The 19237-nt window shown below is 37.2% G+C and overlaps 1 protein-coding gene across 5 annotated transcripts; it reads left to right on the forward strand.

The window, feature by feature from the left end:
- The first annotated feature begins 6876 nt into the window (after positions 1–6876).
- ZDBF2 (zinc finger DBF-type containing 2) lies at positions 6877–18764 on the forward strand. Of its 5 annotated transcripts, none has more exons than XM_014249629.2 (8): positions 7586–7666; positions 9065–9171; positions 9824–9875; positions 10441–10492; positions 11049–11154; positions 12018–12145; positions 13504–16213; positions 16358–18764. In XM_014249629.2, the coding sequence occupies exons 2-8, from the start codon at positions 9070–9072 to the stop codon at positions 16397–16399; spliced, it is 3192 nt and encodes a 1063-aa protein (XP_014105104.2). In that variant the 5' UTR covers positions 7586–7666; positions 9065–9069; the 3' UTR covers positions 16400–18764. The 5 variants fall into 5 exon arrangements, with proteins under 5 accessions (XP_087915258.1, XP_014105104.2, XP_014105105.2 ...); XM_014249630.2 differs by having other exon boundaries at positions 13504–16078; XM_088059132.1 differs by lacking the exon at positions 7586–7666 and adding an exon at positions 6877–7063 and having other exon boundaries at positions 13504–18764.
- Positions 18765–19237: the final 473 nt, after the last annotated feature.

The following is a 19237-nucleotide window of genomic DNA, read 5'->3' on the forward strand; positions in this document are numbered from 1 at the left end:
ATGGAATTTTCAGAGTGTGTCTTGACAACCAAACTTCTGATGTATGTCATTGAGTGCTAAAGATTATATTAACTGAATAGCTAACCAGCCAATTCAACAACAGTATTTTTCCATTTTAGCCAAAGTGCTGTCTCCTCCCACAGAAAGGAATGACAGTGTTTGGAAAAATGATTTAAGAGAGATCTACAGAGATTGGAGACACAAAAATAAGGCTATGCAAACTATAGTTGTTTCACTACATATTTCACTAAATATTTTCGTATCTTCAGTACTGGTATACGGATTAACTGACTTGCTCTTTTTCACCTCACATAAATTACATGCAACTCCAGAGTTTCCTCTGTAGACAGGTCCGAGGAGTGAAGCCAGAACTTATTGCAGCTTGGATGGAGTCATATGTCTCAAAACCTGCCCAAAGCCTAGCCAGGCTAGGTTCAAAGAAACCCAAAGCACAGGGATGAACTTTAACTACACCTCTTCAGGATTTAAGTTGCCTCCACCCACTCAGGATGCAAGTCACAGCGTAATTGCTTACAACAAACAGAGATTTATTTTCCTTTTAAAGTGCAAAGACTCAGTTTCCACTTTTTACATCATGTGTCTTTGTATTAAACCCCCAAATCCATAGTTCAAATATGATTACATTATGATGCTACAATGGGCAAAACTCCTGACCCAAGAGGTGCTTCTGTTTCACGTTCTGCAGTCAGCTATTAGCAATTCACAGTCGAGTTGCTGAAGGCTGTTATGATGAATAACAAGGCATAAAGCAAGCTGATTTGCATGAAGGAAACAATCACAGTTCCTGCCCCTCACTATTCGACAACTAGATAATCTTAATTAGGCTATGGCTCTTGGCTACCATGATTACTGAGATGCAGCTGGTCTTAAACACAAAATGGAGACAGAGAAACTGAAAAGGATTCTATTTCCCTGTAAAAGGCACAGAGCAAAACTGAATGTTCATACAAAATTTGAGCAGTTCCCTGAAAACATATGCTAGCAGTCATGGTGCCTCTACAGGACTCACATGTGATCAAACAAGGTTGGTGCTTTGCATCATTGATGCTCAAAATCTTAACTGAGAGAAACACCTGTGCACATGTGGTATTGTAGAGCCTGCTGGTTACTCTTTACAATACTTGATCAGCCACTGACATTCCTTACGAATTATGAACATGCTAAGGTTTTAAATTGGGTAGTAGTTCCTTGCAATGAGGAATGTTTCCTGAGCACCAAGTGCAAAGCTGACACAAATCAAATCTAAATCAAGCTCAATCACCTATAGATGTTACGAGATGCTCCTGACTTGGTGGTTTCAACACATATTCATTTGTACTTTTAAAGTTGCTTTTTACAGTTAGCTACATTTGCCAGATTATTTTTCTGTTTAGTGGATGTAAATGTATTTTGAGAAACACATAACCCTGACTCCACAAGGATTTAAGTTATTTATCTATAGAAATTAATGTGAGACAGGGAGAACCAATGCAAGTTTCTGTCTACTGCTCTGCATTTGTCCTCTCTGATAACAATTTTGCTTCTAAATCCCACCTAGCTCTCAGCCTCTAATGAGCTGGGAGCTGATAAATCCCTATAAACCTGCTATTGTGATAGAGGCAAAGCAAATTATTAGATGCTTTGAAAAACACTTTACTAGTTAAGGACTCAGTGTATAAGTCAACCTTAACTCTTTCATTGCCTTCAATAAAAGCAAAGCCACCCTCATGTCTAATAAATCAGCAGTGGGCTCAAGGGATGAGGCATAGGATACCAGCCTAAGTAAAGAGACAGCTAAACCCCCAATATTTCTTTGTCCATTCTAGTTCTAATTCTTAAGCTCTATCAAGACACCTAAAGATTAATTTTAAATCCTCCTTACTTTGCAATCTATTTTTTAAGGAGACTATATTACCCAAATTCAGCACTTAACATGAACCTCAATACGGAATCTACATGAATATAGAGATTTGACTTAGAATTTTATATAAAGGATATTTAAGTTGCTACATGTCTTTTCAAGAAAAATAGTCTCCCTTCTTGTAAAAGAGAAAGGAAGCTTGTGGAGAAGGGAACAGACACTTCTCCATTTCAGGCTGAGAGACTAGGCAAAGGAAAATGACAATAATTGTATTTACCTTGGGTGCAAACCAGAAATTGAACTCCAATTACTTCAGTATTAGAAACACAGACAATCTAACAACATAGAATTGATCAGAAAAAGAGAGAGGCTAAACTCTGATCCAAAGTAATAGTATGTGAAACGCTGAAGAAACACAAATCAAATGAAAGGCTTTTTGTTTAAAAGTTATTTTTCTCCCTTTTAATTTTTTTTTTCTATGAAAACCTCTGTGTTTTCAAACTATAAGAGAAAGAGACTTTTTTCAAAGGTGAATGTTTTTTCTTACCAGTGCATTCCTAGCCTAAGATTAAGTTTCGTCCTTGGGAAATAAACCCAGACCTACTCTTGCTTAAATTTCTGCTTGCTTCCTGAATAGGATAAAGAAATCTTTCTTTAAATTACTCCCATGGTAAAGCAGAGAATCCGCTTTTTCTCAGATGTAAGAAAATATTTTATGTGGTTTATTGCAGGAACATTTAAAAAATTTTACATTATTTAGAACAGCCAGAGCAGAGAAAAATAACACTTACTTAACTACCTTGGAAATAGATTTTGACCCCACCTTAAACTGACTGCAGAACATCCAGTGACTCAACATAATAGAATATATATTTGGAACTCCTCAACTCCTATAAATTACACTACAGAAAGGAAGCTGCAGAAGCATTTTACATTCCTGATTATCTTAAATTAATATCTATTATCTAGTCAAAATCAAAAAAGTTCCATTAAAATGGATGTATATAAACATTTAATTCAGAATATTACAAGGGGTAAAAGCTGGTTTGAAACTTCTGGGAGCTTGAAAATTCTTGATAAGCAGAATTAATAACCCTCCAAGCAGCTTTGAGAAAATTATCTCTTTGTATCAGAAAGATAGTATTGCCTACTGGAGTAATGGGAATTAATATTTACTTAGGTAAAAATGCTATGAGTTCCTGCTATGACAAAATGTGAGTTAGGCTATAAGGGAGTATTTAAAATATTTCAAGACACTCACATTGACATCTGATTAAAAGCCACATTCATTTGTTACCTTATCTTAATAAAAAGGATGGTTTAAAACAGGCTAAATAAAACTTGATGTTATGCAGACAAGATAAATTCAGTTCTGAATATAAGTGCATTTCAGTCACATTATCCAGCTGTGGTTAAAGAAGAACCTACTACTGTTTCTGTTCCCTTCATAGCTGAAGGCTCCCAGGCTGCAGAGTCCCCTTCAGCATGGAGGAAATGGAGTCATCTCACACTTTTCCACTCCATCTTCTAGCACATACATGTCAGAAATTATCATATATTTCCAAGTAATTTGGTAATCAACAATTATATGTGAAAGTCTTACAACTCTCAAGGGTCAATCTGACTATATAAATCAGACAATTTTAAAACTGGTATTATATTTGAAGGTAAATGGAAACGAAACAATGGAAAAACAGAATAGAGAAATTCTATGGAACTGCTGTTTTTGAGGCTATAAAAAAAACTCCATGCACAACATGTAGCTCAAAGAATATCCTTCAATTCATGAGCAGTCACCTTCAGGCAAACCCAAGCCTAGTTACTGACCTAGTCCTCTCCTTTATGTCACTTCCCTAAAAAACCAGGCAGAGTTATTTTGGAGAGATTAACTGACTAAACAATCATTTAACTGAAAACAGAAATTACTGTAACAGTAAACTATTCAGCATTTTATGATGAAAATATATTCTCTGAAAGCAGAATGCTCTTTAGCATACAAACTTCTCAACTGCTAATTTATTTTATTTACATTTTATTTTAGAACAGAACACCCTAAAACAAGTTAATTTAAGCTAATGTAGAGATTCAAAACAATTGCAGGAAAGCTAGGGGATGGATTTGAAATCTAATGTAAGATGATTAGAAGCCCATCATACAGAAACTTTTTGAAAACCCTGGATTTGGATACATTTCATAGCCAGACTGTTTAAAGTAATCCACTCAGAGCTGCCTCCTCAGCTGTTCCTTCTGGACAACCTGCCAGCAAATGAACAGCAACAGTAATCCTAACAGGAGTAATAAAACCCTCTGGGTTCAGTGCATCCCAGAATTTTTCTCAGTACTATAATTATAAAAATATCTTTATTCTGTACATGTATACAGAAATAAAATATAGAGAGCAATTTTAGTAAAAAAAATGTGTAGAACCCAAAACCTGAAAACATAAGCCTGTGAAAGCAGCAGTATGGCCTCCAAATAACAATAAAATATAGACTAGGGGAGGATTTTTTTCTTATAAAATATTTGGAAAAGAGTCAAACTGTGTAGTATTTCAAATTACCTTTTAAAAATTTAAGACCTGATTACAAGTAAAATAATATTTTTAGGAGACAATGCCCAGCCCATGCATTTCAAAAGTGATTTTTTAAAGCTGTCTAAATGATATTTCAAACTTTTTTCTGTCACTACCCAATCATGTTTCAATTATAACACAACGACCAAGCTTTTTTGATTGATTAAAAAATTAAGCAATTAAGAAAATTCAAGTTTCAAACTTTTAATCTTAAGAAGGTTGCTCTGGCAAGAAAATGAGAAGCAAAACCAACAACCTTAATAGTATCTTTTAAGTTTTGAGGTTAAGCTAACATTATGCATATTGAGGATATTTTTATTATTAGCTCAGGTAAAGCTCTTATGCTAAAATTAAAAAAACTTTGAATACAAAACAAAAAGCAAAGTCCAGTTTTAGATAATGAGAAAGCAAGAATGCCCATAATAAATTTGCCTCTTTTAAAAAAAGAGAAAAAAATTGTTTCATTTAATTTCAGTGCCATATCAAAATAAATAAAAGACCTTTTTTTTTCAAACACTTTTTTTATTCAAAAAATGATAAAAATGCTTGTTATAGAGAGGAATCAATGTGAAATAGTAATGTGCGAACTCCAGCAAACTGTTTGAGTAAAGCAGAACAAAGAAAACAAGCAGCTCTGTTTTGTAAACAGATTATCCTTGCCTTTTACACTTGTGAGGAATTATTTTTTTTTACTTTGAAAAATCTTATTTAAAATATCACAAAATTCATACTAAAGTGGAAAATTGGAATACTGTAGAGGATCAGATAATTGTTCCATAGGTCTCATACCTGATATCAGTTAGTGGCCAACATCAGATTTTTCAGAGGAAGGCAACAATTACTTCCTAGGAATTAAAGGTTTTAATACAGTGCCAGGCACTATGGAACAGCCACTCAGCAGTAAAGTTGGAAAGATACTTCTTCCCCAAGATTACTCAGAATATGAAGTTCTCTAAAATCTACACATGTGGCCTCACTGCCTTGTTATAATCCAGGCTAAAACTGGCAACCCATCTTTGGGAACATTTGGCAAAAGTAATCTCTGCATGGCTCAAGCCCCAGACCTTCAACTGCTGTCAGTCAGTCAACACTTAGCTCAGATCCTTTGAAGAACTTTACCAAAACAATGATTTAAGGATAAATTATGCTTATAACATCAGAATGTATAAAGTACATATGTAACAAAGTAAAAATCTAGCCAAGAGTTTCCTGCTAGTTCTACCAAACTTGATTTTCTTTCATTACATTCTCTCTTTTCCAATCTGAACCCAGCTGCTGGGAGAAATTTGAGACTCTAGGAAAGAGTCTGTCTGTTAATTTGTCTTAATGATTTCATAGGTATGACTCTGACTTACATTTGGATAACAGACGTGGAAACCACAATAAATCAAAGTAAAAGTAGAAAGGAGTGAAAGGTATGGGGCAGTTTTAAAAATCTCAATACATAAGTAAAGATATCACCAAAGAGAAAAAAAGTCTGATGCTTAGATCAGGAGAAAGTATAATTTTTTAAGGGGCAGGAAAGTTTGTCAGCCCTACTCAATGCTCATGCACATATGTCAGGAGTAGTTTCCTAGTAGGGAAGAGGAGTCTGAAGGAAAGAAATCTCTCCCAATACCTTACATGAATTTGAATCAAGGTGCAACCTCAAGCTCATAAATACAGAAAGAGTTGAAAGCTAAAAAATACTTGCAAACACAAGCCTAAGTTCTGCTATCTTTGAGTGACAGTCTAAGAGATAGAATGTTACATTCTATTTCACAAAAATATTCAGGAATATTCTGAGGACAAGTTTTATGTCATTATAAAACGGACTGCATAGATTTCTCACTGCTAAAAAGGGCTTCAGTTTCACATGAGCCATTCTGGAACAGAAACTTCAGTGCCTCAATGCTGTAATCAAGCTTCCTTTATTTCAACAAGCTACAGAGTTAGCTGAGCCACAGTAACTCGCTAATCCTGCCATAAACCAGAAGTAAACTATTTTAGCCTAAGATAACATGTCTATATATGTGTTTGCCACGTGTTTAAACAATGAAGCTCTGCTGACATGCAATAATTTGGGCACACGCCTGAGCCTTCCATGCGTGCAAATGCTCTCATCTAAAACTTCCAGTTTTCTGAAGTTGTGTATCATACTAGGCAACAAAATATCATCAGGCGACTTTTGTTTTGTAATAAGTATTTATTTTTCAGCAAGAAAGATACACTCATAGGTATGCATGTATCAAAAGACTCCAACAGCAACTAAATTCAACCCTCCACAAGAGAGGCCTTCTCCTACTTTTCTGTCATCTGAAATTTGTGTTGAATTACTTGCTCAGCGTGGGTGGACATTTCTAAGCTATGGTTTCATAATCACACAGCCACACAGCAGTGCCTTTTTACATCAACCTCTTTAAATTTTCCGTATTACAGTGCATTCAAGATTGTTTTCCCTCCATTGCACAATCCAAGCTTGTATCTGCACCTGTCTTCACACATAAGGGTGTTGTGTTGACTTTGTGTCTGCCTGGATTGCTTGTAATACCCTGCTGCTTCAGCATCATGAGACAAATATGCAACGGCTGGCTTCCCATAGGAGACGAAAAAGGTCCAGAACCCTGTAACTGAAAGTAAGAGAACCTGAGGTAAGGTCACATTCTTAAGCCCACTTGTAAGAGAAGCAGCTCTAGCATTTAACTCTGATAAGTCAGATCTTAACGTTCTGATAAAACCTACTTGAACAAGCCATACCACGTAGAGCACGCTACTTCTAGCGGCCGAAAATAAAGAAAAAAAAAATTTAAATATGGCTTAGCCTGCTCTCAAGTATATGAAATAATGTGTTATGAAGGAGAAAATGCCAAGTACAATTGTTGAAATGAAACTTAGCTAAGAGGTTACTTTTCCGTAACACCCAGCCGGGGCTGACAAAAAGACGCCACCCCGAGGTGTTCTGGCGCAGTTTTCCAGCACCTGGGCTGGAGAAAGCGAAGTTTTGGGGCACCGTGCGAGCTGCGCCGAGCCAGCTCCCCACAGCCCGGTCCGCGCGGCGGCCGCGGGCCGGGATCCGGGCGGAGCGCGGCGCTGAGGGCGGGAGGCGCCCGGGCAGGGCCGGGAGCGACGGCCTGGGAACTGCAGCTCCCGCCGTTCCCGGCGCGGGGAGCGGCCCGCCGACCCGGAGCAGGAAGCCGAGGATGGCGTCCCTTGACCCCAGCGCGGCGCTGAAGAGCGAACGGGGAGTGATGGAGGTGAGACGGCGCCGGGAGCGGGGAATCGGGAGCGGACGGGTCCCGCTCAGCGTGCCCTCAGCGCTCGGCGGCGCGTGCCGGGTCCCGGCGGGGCGGGCGGAGCTCCCGCGGGCCCGGCCGGCCCCGGTGCCTCGGCTGCCGGCCGGCCCTGCGGCTCCGCCCCGGGCGGCGGGGCCCGGCGGGAGACGGGGCGAGGCGGGACGGGCACGGCAGGCTCGGTGCAGCCGGGACGGGACCCGCGCCTTGCGGTGAGGCCGCTCCTGAGAGGAGCTGCCGCCTCCCTGGTGGTGGTAGTGCTGTGGGACGGCAAGTCCCTCTGTTTAGGGGAGAGTTTCCCCTCCTGTTCTCCCTCTGCCCGCCCAGCACAGTTGCTCACAGGTGAAGGGGTGGCAGAGGTGTTTATGAGGTGTATTTCGAGGTGCAGTTTTTATTGCCTTTTCACCCTTTTATATTTTACTTGTTGCGGTGCAAGAGTGACACTGTCTGGAGAGTTTATCTGATGCCTTTGGCACCCAGATACTATCAGAATGCAGAGCTGATTTTTTTTTTTTTAATTATTATTTTTTTCTTTTTTTTTTTATGTGTACGTTTCATACCCTTTTGTTGCGTTGTTAAATATTATTGAAGTTTTTCATTCTCTACCTGCTGTAAACAGAGTAATTCAATGAAGCCAAAACGAAGCATTTGTTTTAGAGACAGCTGCTAAAATATCTTGATTAGAATTTTGCAAAATCAGATATTTCTGTATGTAACTTGTTGCTTATACATTTGTTACAATTTAAAGGATTTTTTTTTGTTGTAAAACATTTAATCTTAATATTTAGCAGATATTATTCTCTCTTAATCCAACAGTTTGAGATAGTTCCTGTAAATATCTTACTAAGGCAGAATTATGCAGTCTTTCCTTGGACATCTGAAAAATCCTTTGTGGATTTATAGCTGTAGTCCCTTTTTTATTACTACATAAATTGCAACACTATGGGAAGTAGAGGGAGTTTGGTGTTTTGGTGGATTGTTTTGTTTTGGGGAGCGAGGGGCATGTTTAAAGTTGAGCTATTAAGATATTCCTTCTGACCATAACTGCTATAACAGTTATAGCCCAGGCATTTTATCATGAGCAGTGTACAGTCTGGCAAATGACAACAATGTTTAATACACGGGGCTCTTGAGGAAGAAAGAAGAAACAAAGTTATTCCAGAAGGAATGGTTAACATTTATATGGGAAAGACTGTTGAAATTACTTCCATATTAAAAAATATGTGCTGCAGACTTCAAAAAGATTTATCCATTTGTTCAACTGTTTGCAAAATCATACAGAAAAATTTACATGCCTTAGGGCATGTAATACATGCATTATTAATGTTATTTTAAAAAGCTCTTTAACTTCCTTGTTGCCAGATGGGATGAGAAAAGTGTCCTGCACTGCAAATGGCCTCTTGTTCAACATTTATTGCTTGCTAGTCTGGAGTCAGCTTTGGTGGATGAGGAAGGTTGGTGACTCTAAGGTAAGTACTAGAAAGCGGATTTAAATGCTTGTGTTCCATGTAAAAGGCCTGTGTGACACCTGGAAGTCCTTTGTGTTTGGACACCCTAAAGCATGCAACTGCTTGTTGCTGCAGTCATATTTTTATTAAAAACTGTGAGATTCAAAATTTATTTACAGATCTTTTGAGTAATAAGGATTACTTTTCCAGCCCAGATAATTACTTTGTGTGGTGCAGGTCTCATATGGGTTTTCTTATGTATATCTCTTGTCTTAATTGTTAAAGTAACTTAGGAAATTAAGCAATTAAATTAATTAGACAAGGTTATTGTTTAATAACCTTACAGAGTGTGCTCATAAGTATAGTATTTGATTTCAATAATTAAAAGTTAGCCCCTTCTAGCAAAGCTAAAACATACTGTTAAATGTAATAGGATAACCTAGTAAAGCAGAAGTTTCTTTTTAGAATGCAGCTTTCTTTAAATCAAGTGTCTGTTGGACTCGGTGATCTTGAAGGTCTCTTTCAACCTGGTCATTCTGTGATTCTGTGAAGTACTGGTCTATAGCTGAAACAGTTTCGAGCTTCTAGAGAGCTTGTAGCTTGGACTGAAGGAGGAGCTTCAGGATACTGTAAGTATGAGGCTGGACTGACTTGAAAAAATTTTTACTTACAGATGTTTGAGAGAATCAAGCAATCTGATGAAGCTTCTGCTTCGTCAGCACAAGGTAAGAAGTTGATAAAATTCAAAGTAGTTTTTGTTGCAGTTACATTTAAAAATGTAATAACTATCGATAGAAGCATTAGTTCACCTTATAGTTCAGTTGCATACTTTGATTTCTTAAATTTCATTACGGAACTTAGATGGAAGGAGTGACTTCTGAATCATCCACTAAGTTTCCATGTAGGTGTAATTTTCTTGTCCTGTTGTAAGCTGTTTGAGACACTTTACATTTTATCTCAGTGATCATGGATGTTGCAGTACCAGTGTAGATTGCCTAGTCTTGAACCCTGACAGATTAGTAGAAAAACTCACTCACCTCAGCTATGAAAGAGTAAAGCTTATTTTACGAAGCTGTTGGATGAACTTTTTGGACAAATGGATCTCTTTGTGCTTTTTTTGAACTTACTAAACCTTTTCTCTTACTTTAAAAGTAGTTTTGACAAATGTAGTGTAAGAGAAGTAGCTAGCTGCAGGTAAAAGCTCTCCATCTCCTTGATACTCTGTTGGTTTTTGTGTTTTGTATGCATGTTTGCTTGGTTTATTTCTCGGTTGTTTTTGTTTTCCTGTAGGAATCCAAAGACGTGGTGTTGAGGGCTCTCCACTACAAGACAGCAGTAGGAGGTAAGTTAGGTGATGATCTAGCTGGCATCTAGCTTACTGCTTACCAGAGTAAAATTGGAAGAATCTGCTTTTCAGCCTTATCTGTTACCTTGTGTAATGGATGACAGTGGCACAAAATGGATTAATTGTATGATTGGAGGTCCTTTGTATCTTACACCCAGGTACTGTTAAAAACTGTGGGGAAGGCACATTGTAGTGCTCCAAACTACTGTGTGGATGTCAAGTGTTTGTGGTCTTTTTTTCTTTTATTTCAAAATGCTAACAAACAGACAAATGAAAAGATGACTGCCCTTTTCTTTAGAGGCAATTATTTTCAGATTTCAGCTAACTGTGCCTTTAAGCTGTTATCCTTTGTTCTGCATTTAAGGAAGAAGTACTTTAGTGACATTTGCTTGAGAATACTTTCAAATACATAGTCCCACTTACCATTAAAAAGTCTGAAACAGAAAAATTTATTTTGCAAGTTTTTCCCATCTTTAGAAAGATAGATATTTTGAATTTCCATGATAAGGACATGGATTAAACAATCCAACATAATATTACCTGCTTCTTTCAGTTTACACAGAAGAGGGCAAGAACATCCTCAGCCTGGAGCATCCCCTGCGCAAAATAGACAAGGATACTGCAACTGTTGCCATGTACACTACAGTAATCTGGAACAGGTGAGACAGCTTCTGCATAATTTGGCAGCAGATAGCAGGGAGTAACTAAAGGCCTTATCAACTAATAAATATCAGTTTCTACACTGAACAGCCAATACTGAGTGAAAAATAAGCAGTTTGTGAATTGCACAATACGTGGCCTGAGGAAGATACCTTGCCTATTTTGTTACCTGTTGTAAAAGATGCCAGTGGAGTGGCACAGCTGCTGCAGTCTGCTTTTTCAAAGTGCCACACAGCTCTGCATTGCATCCATTATGGTTTTTTCTCTGTCTTTAATCTTGAGATCTCTATATATTTTAAAGTATATGGGTTCTAGTAATATGTCAGATATCAAGGCTGGGGATGTTTGATCAACCATTTTCAGTTCTTTTTTTAGTGTCCTGTGTTATAGACTTTTTAAATTAGGAAGTAGAAGCCTATTTAATCTTCTACACTTAAGAATATTCTTGTTAATTAGAGTGAATTATAGGATGTTTGCTCATATGAAGTTCAAGAATATTATAAGTAATTTATAGCTGCATTTATAGTATTTGTTCTGGTTAAGAGATTTGTGAGCAGCTGGGAGATTTGTGAGAGTATTTTTACTAGTTAGAAGAGATTTGTCAGCAGCTACCAGAACCACTAATGCAAGTTCTGACTCAGAAAGATGTTTCAATACATTTTAGTATTATTTGAGACTGCCTAAGCATATTTTAAAATCTCAATTAAGATTTTAAAATAGTAAAAGAAGGTTTTTCTGTTTATTTAAATATTTTCATAGCAATGGTGTAATGTTTAACCTGGAAAGGAATTTTTAGGAATAGCATATATTCCTGTGTGTTAGCAGTAGCATTAGACTAATCATCTGTTGTATCTTTCACCAGCATATTTTCAGCTCCCAGCACAGGCATTTTACAACATACTGTAGGAATCGTATGGGTACCAGTAGCTTGATGGAGCGTTTCCTTCAAGATGTTTTACAGCATCATCCCCACAGATACCATGACAGCAGGTATAATACAGAAGGCTTTTTTTCTAAATATGTGTTAGTGGAATGCATGTGTTAGGAATTCCTATTTCTGTTCTACTGCTGAGCAGTACATTTGGCCCATTTGAGGTGTAACTTGCTCAGTGAAGACAATTTAGAAAGACATGTATTTATATAAACAGCATGCAAGTATATTGCTTTACTGTTGTCTCTGCACTTTTAAATTCTTTTCACCCCTCATGGATTTGAAATAACACCACTGATAGCTTAGGTGACCAAGAATTCATGTAAGGGCAAAACAGCCCTTCAGATGATAGGCATTGTTTGATTATCTGATGTATTTGATTACTTTGCATTCATGTAGTAATAGTTCTTTTCCAGTGTTTCATTATATGAGATTTCTCTTGCTTAATCAGTCTTGTATATCCCCTTAGCTGTATGTAGTCTTAGTTATATAACCAAGGAAATTGCTGTACTATAAAATTTGTTCACAGTACTTCTGTTAGCTGATGCCTGCCATGTATTAAAGTAAGCATCCATTTGGGTCTCGCAAGATCTGGTTATAATTTTTGAGTGAAACACAATATTCTCTTCTTCAGTTATATTTACATATTTTAAAAATTGTTTTCACTGGATTTGCCTGGCTGCTACACATTGTAGCCTTGTGGGTTCCTGTGTTGCATAGGAAAAATACTCCATATCTGTCAGCTGTGTTCATTCTGGAAGTCATAAACCCTTGTGTTTGAGGCTGTCTTAAAGACAGAACTGCTAGATACAGAATACAGAAAAATCTGTTGTCACAGCAAGACTGAACAATCCTAACTTGGCTTCTTACAGGAGTGAGTCAGAAGCTGTGGTATGTCTGTGAGAAACAGTAAACATGGAATTCCTTGGCCACATGTGCAGAGTTCCTATCAGGCAGCCATGTTTTTTAGGGAAAAGGTCATTACTACTCAACAATGATTTTATTCCATTTCTCTACAAAAGCTCAATTTTAAGTAATGATAGTATGACCAGTGAAATTATCTCTTTACAGGCTTACCACTTCAAACAAAGGAAGTATCTTTACTTTTCCTGCTTTGCTGTATTTATAAAATTATTGTAATCTATGTTTGGCCATTCTTAATTGATGATTACATAGAGAGGGTGATAGACTAATGCCCAAATTGTTATCTTTAGCTTTGTGGAGCTTTTCCCCCTCCATAATTTTAAGAAATTGAATATCTCTGCTAGAGTAGCAGAAACCATAATTTCAGCTTGTTCATTAGAAGTGATGCAGTCTAGGTAATGACTCTTAAAAAGCCCCATACTGCTGTTGTTTGAAAAATTTTAAGCATATTTACAGTATATATATAAGCTGTTTTTTCTCCCCTCCCCTTTAGACCAACCTATGATGACATGCCACTCCCCATCACTTTGGAGGCTCCTAGAATTTCTCACCTGTCCTCGGAAGAGATGCAGAAAAAGAGGAACAGTGAGAAACAGAATTCCAGCAAAGACCAGGAATCCATTTGTGAAATAGGCTCTTCTGTTCCATGCCTGTCTCGTGAGAGCACAAAGAAAATTTCTGTTACACAAGGAGGTTTTCGAAAACTTCAAAGAGGCCGGGAACATGTTCCAGGAATATCCCAGCAGTCTACTGGCATTTGTAGTGATAAGAAGTGGGTAACTCTGAAAAATGCTCGAATTGCAAATCATAGCCATGAAGGTCAGTTTACAGCTGTGAGCACTGTACCTCAGCAGTTTTCTCTCAGTCCTACAAGCCACAGTTCCTCTGTTAATCCTAAAACAGGAAAAAATGTTAGGGATTTGGCAGCATCAAATCTGTTTCCGCATGGCAGATATGATGAAAGAGCAATGGAGGTCTGCAATAGTGATGTGTTACTGAACCCACGCTTGAATCCTGCTCCAGCACTGGGTCACCCAAAACGCCCTTCAGTTTCTCATCAGAATCCTACACACAGCCACAGCAATTCTTCCTTTATTACCTCAGGTCAATCTCTCTCAAAGCGAGATAGTTTACGAACTCAGGATGAAACTTTGGTGTCTGATCTCCGTCTCAGGGATACTGTGGGTATGAGCAGCTCCCTAGATCTTGGGACATCCCCACAACTAGCAAGATGCAAAAATGCAAAGACAGTCAGAGGTGATGAAAGTTCAGTGGATGCAACTATTGAAGATGTAATTTTGAAATACTGCCATGAAACTACATCTGAAGAAATTGATTTCAAAGAAGAGAATAATCCCAGTGTACCTTTTTCGTCACTTCTGGACCATACTAATTTAGAGGGCTCTGAAATGAGTTTTGACTGTGATGCACCAATACAGGTAGGAACAGATTTACCCAAGGCAGCTATAAAAGATATAGAATTCCTGAAAGAGGTCCAAGTATGTTTGCAGGATAAAGACTATGGAACACAGCTCTCTTCTGTTTTAAAAACTGAGTCGTTAGAGAAAACAGAAGCAGTGAAAAAGGATGTCGTAGTTCATACCGAAGAACCAGTTCTTCCAGCCCTGCCTCACGTGCCTCCTTCTTTTGTGGGAAAAACTTGGTCTCAGATAATGTATGAAGATGATATAAAAATTGAAGAACTTGTGCGTGATTTCAGGGAAGGTCGTTTTCGCTGCTATTTTAACAGTGAATCCTCAGCCAAATGTACAGGGAAGAGAATGAAGAAAAAAAAGCAGAAGGATGAAAAAAGGATCAATATTATTGAGGGTAATAGAACAGAAAGTGCACCAGTTAAAGTGTTGCCAGAATTTAATGATGCTTTAAGTGGTGGCTCTGATTTTGATAACCCATCTTTAGCCTCAGATATACTATGCAACCCACAAATTGTAAAAATGCCTAGGAAAAGGACATGGCGCCTGGCTTCAAGGTGTCAGGTGGTTAAAGTCAGCCATGGCACCCAAACAAGTCTGCTGAACTACCCTGTAGCAAAAAGGAAAATGTCTAGAAGAGAATCTGATCCAGCTGATCAGAAAGCAAGCATTGCGTGGCTGGAGAATGAAAAAACTCCAAACATGAAAACTAGACTATGTGCCCTTAAACTTCCAGAGTCCTATAGCAAGATCATGAGTCCTATACAGCCCAAGACAGTGGTGTATGTGCTCTCATGCCCAGAGGTAAAACAGTGCAAAGGTAAACCTATAGATATTCCCAAAATGAGGAAAAATCATCACTCCACAGATAGCAAGGACTCTGTAAAGTATAAATACAAACAGTGTTCTCTCAAATATTATGACCCACTGACAAATCGAATTCTGAAAACTCCTCCAAAGAGTACAGTTGGAGAGAAGGCCAAAAAGCCCTCTCATGTCCGACAGCTTTTCAGAAGTCTCAGCTTTGATGCAAACATGAAGAAACTAGCTGATACACAGAGAGAAAGCACACCATCAAAGTCACTCAATTGGTCAGACTTTTGCAGTTCTTCAGCATCTTTCATGCCAGATCGAGATAAAGGGAATGATGCAGCCTCAAGTCAAAAGGCAGATGGACCTTCTGTTTCCACAGAAAGAACAGATTGTCTTGCGTCTGAGAACTCTTTTAAACACCTAATCATTTCACCTTTGAATTCTGTGATAGAAGGTGATTATAGATTAATTCCATTTAATAGAATTACCAAAACTCCTCTGACCTCCATCAGGAGCGAGTGGTTAGAGAGGGAGACTCCAAAAGCACTATGGAAGAGAAAAGAAGGCACTAATAAAGAACCAGTTTTTTCCAGAAAGGCTGCAGGATCTAAGTCTGTCAAATGTACTATTGGGAGGAGAGGAAACAGAGTAACCACAAGCAAACAAACGTCCCGAGCTGAAAAACAGCGGAAAGAGGGGTTGAGAAGACAACTTCAGCCTTGTGCCCATAAATCTGCTTTCTCCATCCATAGGTGCCAGACAAGGAAAACTACAGTGGGAAAGCACCCTAAGAAAGAAAAGCCTGATGCTAAAAAATTAAAGGTGAGGAGGAAACCAAAAAGGGCTTTTCTGAACTCAACAGTTGTAACAGGGATTCCTGAAAAAAGGCGGAAAGTCACATCAGAATCTTTTCCCAAGAAACCAGAGCAAGCTTCCTCCAAAGTCAGGAACTGGGAAGTAAGTGGAGATCGGGGTCATCCTGGCACTGTGAACCGGCCCTCTAGAAGGACTTCTGCTGTACCATTACTTCAAAACTGTCTTGTTCTACCAGGTGAGAGCTAGCTACCAAAAGAACTTTTTTTTTTCTTTTTTTTTTTATAGCCAGCACCTGGAAGAAGGAAGGGGAAAAGAAGGAGGTCATAGACAACGCGGTTGAAGTGCTAGAGCTCCGGGAAGTGCTAGAGCTCCAGAAAGTGCAAAGCCAGTCTAATGTGAAACAAATACAACTGTAAATTCAGCTCTTGTTCCTGGAATATGGGGACACAATATATTGCACTGTTCTACTGTGTAAAGCTGCAGAAATTGTGGATTTGATTTAAAAGCACTTAGAATCATATTGACTAGTCTTCACCTGTACCAGCAAAATTACCTTGAATGGTATCATATTGTTATTATGGTATTATCCATGCATAACAGTGCACTATAATAGGGTAATTTACAAGCTATGTTAATTAATTGTGCCTATTTTAATTTTTTCACATAATTCTAAAGTGCAGGAGATGACTCAATTGCTATGCTAGAAATTTAATGAAGATACATCAATCGGGGCTGAAATTTATGTATGTATTTTGTTTTTGTGTATATGTGCACCTTCTTCAACACATAATATATACTTGCCTGTGGAATGGCATTAAAAATAATACAGTATGATACAATTCAGATCAATTCAGTGCTTTCTTGAAATGAAATATAATTTTACACGTTTTTCTATTGACTTCTTTGTTCCTGAAACCATGTCCAAAGCATTTTTTTTGGACTAAAAGTCACTGTGGGCTCTCATCAAGCAATAATGGACCATGCTGGTAAGGAAATAATGTCTCCATAGGGGACTGTTCAAATGGTGGTGGCTGAAGTGAAATCTCAAATTCTAAAATAAAGGGTTAGGTTTGGTTTTTTTTGTTTTTTTTTTTTTTTTTAATAACTTATTAAGTTTGTAGGTGAATTTCACATCCTTAGTGAGGGGGATGGAAAAGTTTTAATGCAAAGAAATAGCAGTAAGTTGTTTCAGAATGTCAGCCTTGAGTTTGGGGTTCTGTGCTTTTCTGTGTTGGTTAAATTTTTATAGACTAGAATAGAAACTTTATTTCTGAATTTTCAGTAAAATACTTAAATAAACCTAACACAACATCCATCTAAATGTATTAGAGTTCAAATGTTTGGTTAAAAAACCTGGTTGAATTAAAATTATTCCATAGAGATTCATGTTTGGCCATTGATGTTCCATCTGCTATAGTTTTATGGCAAAAAAAACCAAACCCAGGGTGTTTTAGCTTAATTTTCTTTTTCTTTTAGTAGTTGTTATGATGACAGTTTATTTAATGTGATTAGGAGACATAAAGCCAGTCTTACAGATGTTTCTGTGCTTTAAAACCCAAGATTAATGGTTCATTCACAGTAAATTAAACACGTAGTTAAACATCATCATAATCCAGGCTTTGGTTTTCAGATCTTCAGTTTGATATATTATATAATCTATTTTACCTTGAAGGTCTTCATAAATTTTCTAATGGTACAATACATTTTTCAGGACACAATTAAAATATGGAAAAGACCAGACCCTGCTGTCTCTGGCATTGAACATATCTGCACATTTTCCCCTCAGAAAACAAAATCCTTCTTGATTCTTCATTCACTTCTTTCTGAAATGTCAAGGGTCGCAGATTTGGACTGAGATAAAGGTAGACTTAGAAATGGTTTATTTTAATATACAGTATCTGAAGGAAATATAAAAGCTGTCATCATAAACCACATGTTCAGAGAATATTTTGGAGATTTTTTTCATGTATATGCATATTTCCCTAGATAAATAAAAGATGTGCATGTGTCAGCTGGAAAGCAAGTTCCTTTATGAGTCAAATGTGGTCTGACAGATTTTTTTTTATTTGTTTTAATTTATTTTTTTTATATAAAGGTTGATTTCTATGGATGAATTTTCCTATTGTTGTCAGTAGACAGAATTGTATGATTGTATTGCAAGTCACTGGAAAATGAAGGGCTATATTATAAAGTCTTATAGCCCTCAACTAATTGTGCCTGTATAATTTAATATTTTGTCTAATATAAAACTGATGTTTTTAAAGCAAAGTTTTAAAGGAATGGTTTTTATAGAAAGGCTAATTTTTAGATAAAGCAAAAGAAGACTTTTAAATAAAGTTTGTTTTAAAGCAAAGCTTTAACTATAGATAAGTCCCATTCTAACATATTTTTATGATACAAGAATGTTTTCCTATCTAACTTCTTCCATCTTATTTTTCACAGTATTTCACATGTGAAGAGCATGAATTTGTTTGTGTGTGAATAAGTTTTAATGCACATTGTACTTTAAGAACACTAGTGTATATTTGTTTAGAGTCGAAATACTGTTCTCCATACTCATTCATTGTACATTTGTCTTACTCCAGTGCACAACTTTTCCTTGAAATCTTGAGTAATAAAAATGTGTTGAGGACTATAAAATGACTAATATTTTTAGACTGTAATGTCTTTTTTTGTTGTTTTTGATAATACACCCTCTTATCAGGGTGGGGTTTTTAGAAGAAAAATGTTATATTTAAATAAAAGTGTAAGTAGCTATATATTTTCCTTTAAAAAAAAAAAGAAAAAAAAAAAAGTATGAAGTGTAAGAATTTATTAGAAGAATAAGACTTGAGGTACAAATCTGGAGACATTTCTGTGGTTAACCTTGTCAAAATAAGGTTTACTGTAGGCTTTGATGTTAATTTATGCCTTGCTTCTGAGTATTTAGAAACCTCTTCTGTGCATGCTCACTGACCACTAGGAAAAAGAGGAAAAGACTGTGATACGAGAAGTAAATGCAGAAACTGCTTTGGAAGGAGAATTATGAACATATTTGCAAACCAAAATATTGCAAAAATACTCAATATCATGTGCAAGAAGAAGAAAATTCTGGGGGTCTCATGAAATAGGCAAGCACTTCCTGTTAGATAAGTAATACACTTTCTGCCCTTACGGAATAGAACA

This window comes from Pseudopodoces humilis, chromosome 8, assembly GCF_049639895.1.
Source record: "Pseudopodoces humilis isolate 2021_Gansu_Grassland_sample_001 chromosome 8, ASM4963989v1, whole genome shotgun sequence".
Classification (NCBI taxonomy): Eukaryota; Metazoa; Chordata; class Aves; order Passeriformes; family Paridae; genus Pseudopodoces; species Pseudopodoces humilis.